At 41.1% G+C, this 15,288-nt stretch overlaps 1 protein-coding gene across 1 annotated transcript in view; it reads left to right on the top strand.

Moving 5' to 3' along the window:
- The window catches only part of HSPA12A (heat shock protein family A (Hsp70) member 12A), a 38,089-nt gene that overhangs the window by 17,358 nt on the left and 5,443 nt on the right, over positions 1-15,288 (top strand). The window contains exons 7-9 of the mRNA XM_082285710.1: positions 11,098-11,269; positions 14,264-14,350; positions 14,867-14,971. Of these exons, the coding sequence (XP_082141836.1) occupies positions 11,098-11,269; positions 14,264-14,350; positions 14,867-14,971 (364 nt within the window). The remainder of the gene's footprint in view (positions 1-11,097; positions 11,270-14,263; positions 14,351-14,866; positions 14,972-15,288) is intronic.

Here is a 15,288-nt window from a genome sequence, read left to right as displayed (position 1 = left end):
ATTGAGTGATGTGTTGGGGAGGATTCTGCATCTTGTAGCTATGTTTAATTAGGAAAGGATAACTAATTGAGAGGTGAAGATTACAGAGTGGAAAATGTATGCTAATTGATCTCTGCTCACACATGTGAGTTCCTCAGCCAGGTTCACATGAAGGCAGAGGCATCTGCTAATCCAATTCTCTATATTTCTGTTTGTCCACTTTGTGGCACAAGTTGAAGTATCTGGAGTTTTTTCTTTTGCTAAAACAAGTAAAACAAGAGGTTTCCATAGCATTTTGTGTAAGAGTGAATCTGTGCCTGTCTTACAAAGTTTAGAAACGCATTTCTCATGTTCTTAGAAATTGCCTGAAAGAACAGAAATAGTCAAAAAATAGAATTTTCATTCTGCCTGGTGGAAAGACTGTGCTAGATGGGGTTTACCAGCCAAAAAAAGAAAAGGATGGTCTGAAAGGCTGTAAACTACAGTCATTAGGGAGTGATAGAAATCCAAAAATGTAACTCAGTGTGGACAGGGTCTAAAACAAATGGGTTTGATTGTAATAAGTTCATAGAAAGGACAATAGATTTGTCTAAAAGACATTTTAGATGGCAATATTCAGTTACAGAGAAAAGAAATATGAGCTGAATTGGAACTGTAGTGAAAAATATTAAGGCAAAATCAGAAAGCCCAAGGTACAGAATAAACTGGAACTTACAGAAATTAGCAAGCAAGTAGTTTTCTCAGTGCAAGTCCTCCACAGTCAGGGCCACTTGTGTTGTTTTAGTAAAATCATCCTGAGCCATAAGAGCCCACAATGAGGATGTTTCTAAGTAGAGGGAAGGAGAGAGCCTGAGACATTAGGAAGAGACTTAAATAGGAGGAGTCGGGTTTTGTTGTTGTGGTTACTGGTGCATGCCCCGGGTACAAAAAGCATTTCTAGAGTATTACAACATGAAAAATTGAAAAGCTTATGAGAATTTAATGGCTTCATTTTTCTAATGCACACTACTCATAAAACTTGCAAGTAATGTTCTCCTGCACCTTGGGGGATATAATATAATGCAGCAAAAAATTCTTGGTAATGCCACTTGGAGCTGAGCTTTCAGTTACTGCCCAAATCTGATCTGTGACAACAATCCCTTGGGAAGGAGCTGCAGCAACATCACCCTGGAGAATTATGAACCAAATGCCACTGTGGTCCCATTTATCTTCAACTTGTCCAAAAACATAACTTCTACTTTACCATGTTATCATTCAGCAATATGTGACTCAGTTTCAGTAATGTTAATTTGGATTTATTTGTGGTCCCAATACCTGAGAAACTTTTTGAGGAGTGAAAGAGCAGAGGCACAACAAAACAAGCAGTATGGAGATTTTTCTGTGCAAAGAAACATGGGTGATTTCAGAGTCTCATGATTTGTTCCCTGCCTAATAAATGATCCAAGATTCTTCTCCTTGGAATAGTGTGTCTGTATTACTTCTGAGACCAAAATGTGATAGACTGAATCTAATGTCCTAAGTAAGGTCTGCTGCAATTACTGGTTTTCTTTCATGTCTCACAAATACAAGAAATCCTTTTCTCTTTCACGATGACCCAGAAATCATCTGCCTCGCCTGTGTGTAGCAAGAAATTATCTTGCTTATGAGCAGTTAATAAAATGTTTTTGTGAAATAAACACAGGTAAACTGCAGAACCTTCTCCATGAATTGTAAACAAAAGTGCTGCTTCATGATTGGTAGCCGGTGGTCATAATTCAAATATTTCCTGCCTTCTGTTCCATCTCCCTTCCTAAAGGAGAAAAATGGTTTTATAAATTAAAAAGGGGAAATTGTAATACAAAATCCAAAAGACCCAATAAGTATAAATTTTATTAATAGAGTCAAACAGTCTATGCAGTCCCAAAGAATTCCAAGCTCAGGTTGAAAGTAAAAGAACAGATAATAAAAGTAATGTATAAAATATGAAGTATAGAAATGCTTAGGTAAAGCAATTTGTACTCTTAGCTGCGTAATAGCAACACCAGAAAAATAAATTGAGGCAGTCTGACTGTGCTTAGCAAAGGCATTTATCTCAATCAGCCAGCCTAGCTGTCTATAACAAACTGGTTTATCTAATCAGTGGCCACACAAATGCAGCAGTTCTGGCTGTAGCCAGTGCAGCTCCACACATTCATTATTTTAAGTGTGCTGAAAATAAAAGTCACACTTCATTATGGTTCCAGGTGCCCCATTTATTCTCTTGCTTTTCAGAATGAGATAATACCATTTTTTCTAGACAGCCATTAAGAGGGAGAAATGTTGCATTTTTTACCACAGCAATAGCTTTACTGACAGGTTAGTAAATAGAAGTGAAATATCAAATGGATTCTGCTTTGGCCCAAAGCAACTTGCTAAGTAGCATGATCAGGTATGTGCATGCACAGACAACCAAGGTGATTACTCAGAGTCCAAACACCCCTCATTCCAACAAACTCCAGCAACAGCTCCACTGAAAACCTTAGTATTTATTTGGATACTCAGAAATTGATGCTTTTTCATTAGTGGGTGGTTCCACAAAATTTGTTCTTGGTGTTTTGCAAAATTTATATAGGAAGCTTGTGGCAGAGCTGAATGCAAAAGCTGGGTTTCAAGTCCATGTCTGCTATTTGTATCCTCATATTTTTAAGCATAAAGACCATATTTTCCTCTACAGCCCATGAATTAATTAATTAGGAACCAAATTTCCCTCTCTGACAAGACACTGGTCTGAGACACTTTTTTTTTTGAGTGCTGATTGCATTGGTGTTGTAAACTCAACTTGTGCATCCCTGTTGCATTGAACTGATTGCTTTCCATATGTTGCATCACTTTTTAACGTGACTCATGGCTGATGTTTAGGATCACAGGACTGCTTGAGGCTGTTGTGCTCTGTATATTTTTCGCTTTAAAAAAAAAAAAAAAGTGTGCTGTGACAGATGTTTCCTTTGATTCCCAGACAAAAGTTCTAATTACAATCTGTACAAAAACCTATGAGGACCTGAATAACTGCAGGCTTGGCAGCAGTGAGTCTGGTACTGCTGTCACCCTGTCAGACATGATGGGCTCCCTCTCACTGATACCTGCAAGGATTTGACACAAGAGTCACAAAGACAAGGAGAGAGAAAGTGTGTGGGTCCTTAGCCTTTAGGAAGGATTCCTTCCTGCAGTTCTGGCCTTTCTCAGTGTAGAATACCTGCACCATTTTCAAGTCATGGAAGCATAAAGTGGGAATGTTGGTTGGAGATCATCTAGCTTGACCTTCCAGTTGAAGCAGGGTTATTGCCAACACTGGGTCAGCGGTGGCTTTATTTAATCTCCAAGGACAGAGATGCCTTTCTGAGCAGCTGTTCAGGTGCTGCATCACCTTCTTAGTAAAAAGGGGGTCCCAATTTGGACTCCACAAGCTGCGGTATGTGGCTGTTGTCCTTCATTGCAGCTCCTGGCAAGACTGAGAAAAACTGTGTTCTGCTGTCTTTGGAAATGCCCTTCAGAGAGCTGCAGGCAGGTGTTCTACTGCTCCTTGGCCTACAAGAGGTTCTTCCACCATAAAACTAATTTTGATTGTAAATGAAATGCCAATCTAAACCTCGTGGTCCTTCAGCATACATGGTCAGCACAACTGTTAAATGGGGAGTAGTGTAACCATCAACTGGAATTAATTTCTATGTTGTCTAGTGATGTTCACCAAACCAGCTGTACGGGTGCAAATGTGAGGTACCTTATTATCATCTATCCTGACTGGCTGCAGCTTCGAGGATTTCACCCAAAAACCCCCTTCACAGGGCCTCTGAGTTCCCTGTTTGGAGTGGGAGCAGCAGTAGGTTCGGCCCAGGTGAAAACTCTGGGAAGGTTGTGAATTTTCTGTGGCTTAAGTTACTTTGTACAGAGTTCTGGTATGGGCAAGCCCTGGGAATTCAGAAAGCACTGCCAAGCCTATTTGGTATTTTAAAAGCAGGGAAATAGTGTATAATTACATAGTGATGATATCTACTTCCTCATGGCAGGTGGGAAAATGTCTGAGGCCCCAAAAGAGACCTCTCAGAATAAACCCAAAATCTTAAAGACAGTGTAAAGGCTGGTTTTTACATTGGATTTCATGCCTTTATGCTTTTCATGTTGTTTCATCACTTATGTTTGTGCAAAGTGAATAAATGAAAATTATTACAGGGGTCTTTCAGCTTCCAGTTTTGTGCCCCTCCAGTAGTGGCTTTTTCATCTTCCGTAGCTTGTATTCCTCTTGTCTGCAAAATGAAGTTACTACTATTTTAGCATAGCCTGAGGTGTCCTTTATGCTTTCTCAAGTAGTGTTCTCACAGAGAGATGAACATCTTTGTCCTGTCCCTGATCTGTACAGATAGGGAAGCTGACACTGAAAGAATTCTGCAGCTGTGATAATTATCCACAATGTTCTTACTTGTGAAATGCAGAGCATCAGTGACACCTGATCAGACTAGGACCAAGGACAGCCTGTGCCACAAACCTAATTTTAGTTCAACCAGCAGTAATAGTGTGAAAATGAATGTATTCACATACATTTGTTAGGTATGTGCATGTATGGGTAGCAAATATTAAGAGAAAGCAAAATGCTTATGGTTCTGTAAAGCAAAAAGTGCTTCTATGACACTGTAGATGTCAGATCTTTGCAGGATCAACTACCACACAAACATTGTGTTGATTGGATTTTTAGTAAAAAGTCAATATTCAGTTTTCATCTAGGCTCTTACATGCTGAGTGAATATTTTTGAAAGGAGGGGAGCACCCAGCAGCTCTTCTTCTGCCTTTGGCAAACCCATCCTCTTTGCTCAGGCCACTAAGTGGAATCTTTGAAAATCCTGTTTATTTTGTGGCTGTTGAGTAATTTTAAGAATCTGTCTTTGAAGAGGTAAGTGGGCAGAGCTAACTGGGCTGTCTGACCTCACTATTCTGTTTACCCACAGTATTTCTTGTACTGCAGCACTCTTCATTACTCCAAAGTCTAAGGGCAAAGCATCAGGGTATGTGAGGGTATGTGTAGTGATTTTCAAACACTTTTTATGAAGCCTTCTCCAGGCTGAAGATCCATCAAAACTGCATGCACGCTGCTTTTCCTGCAGCTTTGTGGTACCTACTCTCCCCACTCTCTGCCAACCCTGCTTCCCCTTGTGTGCCTCTTTGGGATAGTGCTGGGAGCCTTTTCCCATGTTGCTCATCTTCTTTCCTGGCACGCTCTGCCTCTGTAATTAGATCTCAGTGGTTTATTTGTGACATCCCAGTCTGATGCCATAGGACTGGAGAAAGTGCTAGCTAGTGAAAAAGGAGGAGGATTAGAGGAGCTCACTTACCAAGGCACTAAGTGGATGGTGTTATCATGAATCCCTTAACAATGAACTGATTAGTTTAAACGGTGGAAGTTTCACAAGGCACTTAATTTCCAGCCGCTGTTTTGTCTTGCCTTGATTCAGCCTCACAATACTTTCTTCATGCAGTCTGCACAGTGCTTAACTTGCAATCATGCCTTTCCTATTGTTACTAATTCTAATAAGTATCTTGGAAAATAGAAAAATGTTGATGTTAATCCTCAGCTTCTGTTGTTTTGACTGAATGATGTGGTCCTGCAGAGCTTCATTTCCTAATAAACCACATCATCTTTACAGAGCCGTTTCATAGGATCCAACTTCTAAATTTTATCTCTGTTGCCTACAAATGGGGCTTTGGTGGTAAAAGAGGTTTGAAAGGTTTTTCCTACCAACCAGGAGAACAGATCATTGCACTTGTCTGCTCTGCAGCGTTGCTTCAGAAGTGATTAAAGTAGTGCAGTTGGTGAAGGTGACAAACTGGGAGAGAAGAATGGGCACCCAAGGCTGTGGTGGAGCTGTTCCTGCAGCTTCTGCATGTGCTCCATGTCACAGGCAGAAATGGAACCTTGCTGGTTGGGGAAGAGTAGCATTTGGCTGTGACACTGAACTGGAGTTATCCAGGGAATTTCCACCTTGTTTTGGCTTCCTGTGCAACATTAAGGAAAGCCTTTTAGTCTTTGTGCCTTGTTTTTCCAACCATGTAATGAGGGGGGCTCTTCCACACGTGTTTATCTGTTTATTTTATTGATGCTACATTTTTGTATCCAGAAATGCCTTATCAGTTGTGAATGCAGTGCCTACAGCCCTGCAGCCCTACTGAACTAGGTCTTTAATGACTACAAAATATATCAAAGCACTAAAGTAGAATTCATCCAGTCAATTCTTTTAATCAGTTTTATAACTCAAAAGAACAAGTGCACTCTATGTAAGGCATGTTCCTTGTGTTACAAATCAGTGATCAGGCTTTTTTTTTTCCCACCTTTAGAAATATATCTGGTGTATCTCTCTGAAAAACCAGAAAAAGGAACTCTGACTGTTGCTTTCAATAATTTTCAACGATAGGAATAGGAAACAGGTACCTTGTTAATGATGGTGTATTTCCTAACATTCTACTTCTTTTGAGATCACTGTAGTATGATAAATAAAGCCAGATAGAGCACCAGTGTTCTGCCTGGCTGTGGAGAACTGCAGCTAAATGCTAATGCTTCTAATTACAGCAATGTTCAGACATTTTCATCTAGGCCTACCTTAAAAAGATTCAGACTGCATGGAATATTCTACTATAGTACTCTCTTTAAGGTCATATACATTGCAATATTAAATAAAAGTGCATTGCTTTTTTTTTTTTTTTTCCCTGAGTGTTGTGGTGTATGAGGCTGGGTTTTAAAAGCAGCATCTTTTAATTTGTAAAAATGGTGATTCTGCATGTGGTGTGAGTGAAAACAGTTCTCTGCAAGTGCTCAGACTGCTGTGCTGTACTGAGCTGCAGTCCAGACCTCAGTATTTTCTAGTGGTGAATTAGTCTAACAGTTGGCAGCAGATGCTGTTTGGGGAATCAGGAATGTGGTCTTGTGGTCAGCTGTGGCTCTCTCCTGGTGACACATATCTGGCTATAAAAACAGAGCTGGTGGCCAGGGTGAGAATTCACCTGCATCTGGATGGTAAAGTCATTTGTGCTCCAGTACATGAGATTTTGAAGTTTGCTGTCGATGATGCATCTTGGAACATGAACAGCAGTGCACTGTCACCAGCACACAGACCTGTGCTACTGGAGTGAGTGAGGTCTGGGAGTTCTCTCGTCAAAAAATGAAATCCTAGTCTTCAGGCATGTGAGCAAAGTTGAATTTTAGAGCAGTTCTTTTCATAGTGTTCTTTGCTTCTTCCAGGTATGTAAATGCAGCAATATCTTGCAAATTAATTTTTAAGAAATTTTTTGTGCTCAGAAGAATTTTTGTAATCCCATGATGAGTTTTCCACTTCTGTGTTCTTGGGGAAGCTGCTGTCTGCTTCATTCATGTTTCATAAGTGATGGCTGGGTTTATGCTGCTAGTGAACGTTATGGGAGAAAGAAGATTTAGCAGGCTGGAGTCAAGAAACTGCTCTGTTCTAAAATCTGCTGTAAGCTGCCCTGGGCAAAAGCAAATTGGTATGTCTGTCCCACTGCCAGAATGATCTATAGAAGGTTGAATATTGAGACATTGTTTAGATCTGTCCTGCTCAGGCCTGTTAACTTGTGAATCCCTGGTCTTTATTTCAGTAGCACTTGGGCAGCAGTGGGCAAGAACACGGAGTGAGGCAGACAGAAAGCAGAAAGTGTAAAATACAGCAAATTCCCAAATGCCTGCAATTAATAATTTTAACAAATGCATCACTGTTTCTTCATGTTGACTGCCTGCTGTTTCCACTCCTCTTTCTCTGCATGCTCAATATTTTTCTCCCATCTGTCCCTTGGCCGTAATGATGGGACAGATGTACTGCCTAAGTCTTCATCTTGGAGCTTGTACTAAAACAACCTCATTGCTCCATTCCTCCCCAGCAGTATTTATGTGTTCATGTTTCTTTATCATCTCCCCTTCCCCCATTTTCTCTGTGCTGTGTATAGATGTATAGATATATATGTAATGTGTTCTCTCTCATGGTCTAAGTAGAAATACTATATACACGAGGTATGAAATACTGATTGCTACATATACATATATATATTTATATATAAATATGTATGTGTGTATATATGTACATGTATATGTGTGTCTACATATAAAAATATGTGTTGGATGCTTGTACCTTTTCCTGTAAAAAATTCTCTGTATGGTCTTTTTATGATGTGAAACAACCCATTCTTCATTGTAACTGGCCCTTCAAACTCTGAGAAAAGCTTTTAAACAAAAAACCTCAGCATTTTCTTCATGAGGTTCTATTAGGATCAGCTGTGCTTTGAACCGTTGAAAACTGTCATTTCTGTTGGATGTTTTCCTCAGGAGATACTTTGGGTATGTTAAAATCATAGCTAGAGAGAAAAAAGAGCAAGAATAGCATCTGCTGTGCATGGAGGGTCTGAGAACACAGATCCGAGTCCATCCGCTGCAGGTCACTGCCTTCCTCTTCTGACTGCAGTGTGAAAAGTTCATGGTACAGGCTGCTGCTGGAGGAGGGGAGGAAGCAAATGTTATTGTTAATGGTTTACTGTTTGCTTTGAGCAGAACCAGCCTTGGGAGTTTGTACTAAAATTCCCCCTAGAACAGATGATTTGTCAATTAATACAACCTTCCCCCCACCGCCACCTCCAGTTAGGAAATACCAGTGCATTCCATGTGTGTGCAACTCAGTTCTTGTCACCCCTGCAAATGCTTTACGTTGTAGCCTTTGGATTTTAATATCCTTAGCAACAAACTATTTTTTCACTAAAATACAATTTTGTCTTTAGTGCATAGGTTAGACTGAGACTAGAATTGTCTGTGCTGCTGACACATGCCAGTACAAGGAGCAGACTGAGCACTCTTGGGCTCATCCCCATTGCTAGATATTGGAAAAAACCCACTTGCTGCTCAGATTCAGAGCTCTCACACAACACGGTAATGGATTTAATACAAGTGAAAACTGCAGCAGGGTAGTTGGGAGCTATTTGTTCTCCAAGCCCTTAGAATTGCAGCAAGATCCAGATTAAGCTTTTAGCAAAACTCTCCAAAGGCAAAGACAGTTTGTGTGCAGAGACCGTACATTTTTGGAATTCTTAAGCAAATTAGACTAATGTCTGTCACAGAGTATTGATTCATATCTGGGATGTTGCTCTTTCCAGTGCAGCAAACCGAAGCTTCCTGTGTGGAAAAGCTCAGCTGGAGATAAGTGATGTTGAAGTGAGCTGGCATGAAACCAGCCCTGCCTGTGCTTACTACATCCAGATGGGTCACAGGAGGGATTTGGTTTATACTAAGGCACATCTTCATCCCCAGTACAGCTCCAGGGCTTTATCTAAACCTGTATAGATAATCTGCCAACATGCTCACATACAAGTGCTGTGATGGCAGGAGAGTCTGTGCTTAATTGATACTCTTCTTATACATTTTAGGGTTAGTCTGGCTGCTGTAAATCTGTGTGCCCCAAAGTTTGAAAGTTTGGTTGCAAACATTCTCTTCAATATAATATTTTTTTCAGTATGTGTTGCCACACAGCTGGCACAGTTTGATATTCTGTAGTATTTGCACAGTATTTTCCTTCCCACACAATTCTGCTAATTTCAGATCATGCTCTTTAGCCCAGTGGATGTAACTGAAGCTGAAAGTTTTGCCCAAAGGCAATAAAGGATGTTAAGTAACAATAATCCTAGTCATGGTGTGCTTTTAAAATAATGAGCAACCTTGATTAGTTTAACTCTTAACTCTTTCTTATTTTACAACTTTGTTCTTGTTGTTTTGCCTTTTTTGTTACCAACAGTGAGGAAGATGCTTTCTGTAAGAATCTGTTTATCTCACTTATTAGCATGGAGAGGGTAAAATGAATCAGTAAATATGAAGGATGGTTTTGTCCTTCGTCTTACCCTGGTATTACTTTTTAATCCAACTTCACTTTGAGTTTCTGGCAGCAGGTGTCAATTAGCCAGCAATTCCCACAGCCCACAAAGCAGCTTTATTGAAACCAATTTATAGAAACCAACTGCCAGATCTGCAGACTTTCCATGTGAGTCTGCCTTTGTTGGAGATGCTCTGTAGGGACCACAGTGTATGTGTATGGGTTGAAGGCTGGAAGACTGACTGTGGGAGCAGAAAAATGTTCATTTTGTTTTATTTGTTTGTTAGCAAGCTTTAATGCTCAGGCACTTACCTGAAAAGTAACAGCAAGTAACCCAAAAGTTGGTAGGAAGAGTTGAAAGTTGCTTATTTTAACGGAATATCATTCAGTAGGCAGAAGTACCAGGGAAAAGAAATTAAAACACAGTTTTGTGAACTGTTCTTTGAATATTTTTCTTTAAGCCCAGTTCTGAGAGTGATGTAGTTACATAAGAACTTGTGGCTTTTTGAAAATATCTGTGGCTGAAGGCTGAAAATCCAGAAGGAAAACAGAAAGAATGGCAAATGCTGGTTTTATAATGTGGTATTATTTTCAGGCTTGTTCTCATTACATTTTAGGGAACCTTCCCTGTTGTATTTTGTCTCCTTGAGTATACTGAGCATTTTGAAGATGTTATAAAAGCAAATGTACTTTAAAGCAATGGATTTTGAAATAGAAAATGTTGGTTGTAAGACAGAAGATGCATTACTGGCAAAGTGCATTGTATATTCGTATACAGTTAAACAGTGCAGGAACCTCATTTTGGCAAGGACTGTGAATATCTGGGACATAAAGAATGACATACCTAAAATATTGTTGTGGCAAAGAGAGGCCAAAGGAGGCTGCAAGGAGGCTGAGGCCCCTCGTAGCTGGCAGATTCACAGGTTAATTAGGAGTTCAGGTTTTAGGCCAATTATTACAGGTTTCAAAGCGATTTTCTTCGTTTCTCCACCTGTCATGTATACAAGTGCTCGGTTAGACACTTAGCATGGTAAGTGCATGCAAACCTCCCTGTTACAGCCTGTGGAGTTGTGCTATGCAGTGTGGGCAGGACAATTCCCAGATGCAGACCTTTAGCCCCTGGCAGCAGCTCTTTTGTGGGTTGAACTCTGAGGGGTGACCCAGCGAAGCCCACGAGCTGGGGAGAGCCTTGTGCTGAGAGGGTCTGCTGGGCTGCGGGATCCCCCACCCCACTTCTCTGATCCATTCTCTCTCGCAGGCAGGAATGGCATCTCCTGAAAATCCTGAGCAGTTGATCATTGCCCTGGAACCCGAGGCTGCCTCTATCTACTGCCGAAAGCTGCGCCTGCACCAGATGATAGACCTGAGTAGTAGGGCACCTGTCAATGGCTACAGCCCGAGTGACACTATTGGAACTGGATTTACACAGGGTACTTCTGTTCATTCACTTTTTAGATTCTCATGCCTAAGTTTGCTTTGTCCCTGAGGGCTGGTTTCTGACCATTTCTTGTTATCCTTGTTCTCTTGAAATGTTTCAGGCTGGCATCAGTTTGCTTTTATAAACCGTTTTGCTGCTTACCATAGTTAGACTTGCTTAGATGTTGACTCAGCAGACATCACTGAATGATTTGGATTGGAAAGAAGCTAAAAAATCATCTTGTTCTAACCATCTGCCATCAGCAGGGACACCTTCCACTAGAGCAATTTGCTCCAAGCCCTGTCCAACCTGGCCTTGAACACTTCCAGGGATGGGGCAGCCACAGCTTCTCTGGGCAGCCTGTGCCAGGGCCTCACCACCCTCACAGGGAAGAATTTCTTCCTAATATTTTAGCATGCAGGTAGCTTCCCTGTCTTGCCTTTATTTGGATGTTGTGGGAGTCTTTTAGTACTTTCACAATGGTATTTTTCTGCCTTAAGTTAGTACTTCATGTTGGATCATTTTTTTCATTTAATTTGTTGGAAGCAATTATGTGTTTGATTATCTGCATTATTGAGGCAGTGCTAAATAACTGGATCTGCAATGAAACTATCAGTCTGAGGTGCTCCAAAGTATTGGCAGATGCTTTTTGATGTCATCTTTATGAAATAGCATTAATGACTTTCAACACTCAGTGGAACACATGGCATTGGAATGTAGGAGTGAATTTATCTGCTTGTTGAAGACCAACTGGATAATGCACTTCTGATTTATTGACCTGGGATCTGTTGCTACTGTCAGTGTTTGAAGGGGAGGGACAGAGATTGGACCACTGTAAGTCACTTGCCAAAAGATCCTTCATCATCAGAGTTTTTTGAGCTTAGTAGCCTACTGAAACTGGAGGGAAATAGAGGGGGGAAAAAAAGGAAAGTGGCCTGCAGCAGTAAGATTTGATTGCTGCATAATGTGCATATTTCCCCTGTATGTCTAAATTGTAGCAGTTGCCCTCATACTGATGGTAGTGTGGCAGTCTATCCTAGAAGGAATTTTTCAGAAGAATCTGTATGTTACCACATTTGCTAGGTCACAACAGTAGAGGCAGGTGGGAGGTTGAGCTAGTAGAGCTATTCCTGCACTTAGCAGAGCGTTTTTTTTTTTAGTTAGGCAGAGTCACTACATCATTCACTCAAATCCTTGGCTCTCCTAGCCAGCACTTGTCAGATGTGTTCAGTGTTTGGAAGCCCACACAGAGTACAGGACACAATCTATTTTCAGGATTCAGTCCCTTCAGGGCCCCTTGGCTGCTGTCCCCCTCATTTGTGCCATGAACTATTCCAGTTCCATGTGATCTTACGTGAACTCACTTTCAGACAACACAGGGATTTGCTTCTGGGAAAATAATAATGGAGTTTATCTGGTTACGGTTTTGAAGCTGGGCAGAATCTGGCAGATCATGGATTTCTGCTAATGGGCTTTTTCTTGGGTGGGGGTACCACTCTCATTCTTGACTTTGTATGGTAAAAAGCTGTTGGGGATGAGAAAGGTTTCATGTCAAAATTAATGAAAACAAAGTTTGGAGTGAATTAATTTGGGGTTGGAATTAAAATTTCATAGAGGCATGGCAGGCACCCAAGACAAGCTGAGAACAGATTAAGGAGAAAAACCCTTTAAATATAAACAGAGAGAAGCACTCCAAGGGCCATATTATTGCTGTGAAGTCAAAACAAAAATTTCAGTGTTCATAGTAGCAAGGATAAGCTTGCTTCAGTTGTAGTTGAAGACTGGCTCTTGTGTTCACTTCCAGCCCACAGGAGGGAATGAAAGGATTGCCATTGATTTCTGTGGGCTTGACAGGCCCTTGCTTGGGCCTAGTGCTTGTTCTGTCATGGAATGCTTCATCTGAGCTCTCCCTGTGCTGCCCAGTCAGTGCACTGAGGCTGGGGCATCTTCTCTGCATCGTGGGGTCTTTTTGGGGAGGGTGCGGGAGCAAGTGGAGCTGATGCTCTATTTCCTGATGACAGGCACTATAGAAAGAGGAAGCAAAGTGCATTCTGTGATTTGCATGCTGATATTTCCACAAAGAATTTTCACTCATGACAGGCTGCCTCTCTTGTAGTGTTTTATGAAGTGCCTTTGAAGGTGAGTGAAGATAACACAAGGAATGCAGGTTTTTTTGATCACTGAGTTACAGAGGTTGATTTAGAAGCATAAATAGCAGAGGTTCTCACTACTCTGCTTTCTCTTGACAGATTGTTTTGCATCTTTTAAATATCTAAGTAGAAGTTAAATCTTGTAAGTTAACTGATTGTTACAATAGTCTTGCAAGATGACTCCTAGTTTTTAATTGGTGTATATTTTAAATATTATGAGGGTTAGCCCCGGTGGTCACTGTGTCCTTAAGAAGTTACTAATCTGAGCAGCAGTGCTTCTGGCTGCTTGTTTTGAGGTAGACTGACATCCTAAGAGGCTGGGGAGGTGTATTTGCCTGAGCACTCAAAATGAGCAGCAGTTTTTGTAAGTGTGGGAATGTTCCCATCCCGGGTGGTGTCAGCGTTGTCTGGGAGCGGGCTGGGACTGCCACCTACTGATAGAGGCTGCTGTGAGCACAGCTGGCTGCCAGCCCCCCACGCTGCTGCCAGCACACGCTTTGCAAGCCAGAGTGTATTAAAAAACACAAGTCAGAGATGTTTATAGCTTTCTTATTAGGTTATTACTATATATGATTAATTTGCATTATTTGTGTTAGGTAATTAGTATATATTAAAATATATAGAAGTATATATAAGAATATCAGGGAAGATCACGGTGGCTATAAACCATTTTTCCTTCTTCCTAGGAATGACATTCTAACATTCCTGGTTCCAATGCAATAATTTTTGTACATTTGTTTTGTTATGAAGTGACACATACAGCTCTGTCAGCCTGCTTGGCACTTGTTTCCTGCAGTTTATGATTTTATTTCTTCTTGCTTTTTTATACTCAGTAACTTCTTTCTGTCACTCGCTAGGGAAGGAACACGTGCGCCGGAACCGGCAGAGCCGGACTTTCATGGTGGAAAATGTCATAGGAGAGATTTGGTCTGAGCTGGAGGAAGGTACTGTCCTTTCCTGAACAAACTTTGCTCTCACTGGTTTTGTACTGCAGGCAAATACTGTGTTTCCCACAAAGGTGCTGTGCACTGCATTGTTCTCACAGTGGTTATAAAGGGGAAAAGGAAAAAACCCACAAGTTTAAATTCTGGACTGCAATTCTGTATGCTCTAGCAAAGTATGATTTATTAAAGAGATGCTGGAAAGCCATGCAGCCAGAGTATTTTACTCAGAACAGGCATAACATTAATTTGGTAGCCCACTAGGATGTACACCAGCAGCATGAGCAGTCCCACTGATCTGCTTTTCAATAGTTGCCTCAATAGCTTTTGACATCTGACTTTGATATTTGTTATCAATCATTGTGTTATAATTACTGGCAAAGATCAAGTCTCCAGCACAGCCATTCCTGGCTGTCTGTAGGCCATTATCTCCCCTGGTGCCTCAGGAGCTCTCATTGCAGTGAGCTGGTATGCTCACAGTGGTGTAAATGCCCCTGGCCTCTCCCCTTGGCATTCCAGGTGATCGGTACATCGTGGTTGACAGCGGAGGAGGCACAGTGGATATGACTGTCCATCAGATCAGGCTCCCTGAAGGACATCTGAAGGAGCTCTACAAAGCAACAGGTAACGTCACTTCCACTGCTTGCTTTATGTAATTAGATTGTGTATTATACATTTGTGTAATGTTTTGGCTTGTCAGGGCAGGAAATGTATGCCTTTATTGCATTTTACAGACAGTTCTTCCTGAAATGAGACCAGCACTCAAAATTAGTATAACCCAGCTGCTGGATGGCTGAATCACTCATTTGTAGTGGTAGTGTTACAGTGGCTATGATGATACAGGAGTAACAGTGAGGCAAAGGTGAGAGCGTGTTGTCTATCAGACCAGCTGTTACCTATAGAAAAGAACCTCTTTTTGTGGACCTTCTCCCATGACAGCC

This window comes from Coloeus monedula (genome assembly GCF_965178545.1).
Source record: "Coloeus monedula genome assembly, chromosome: 8".
Lineage (NCBI taxonomy): Eukaryota > Metazoa > Chordata > Aves > Passeriformes > Corvidae > Coloeus > Coloeus monedula.
Note: the sequence above shows the minus strand (reverse complement) of the source record. Positions and strands in the feature narration are given on the sequence as shown.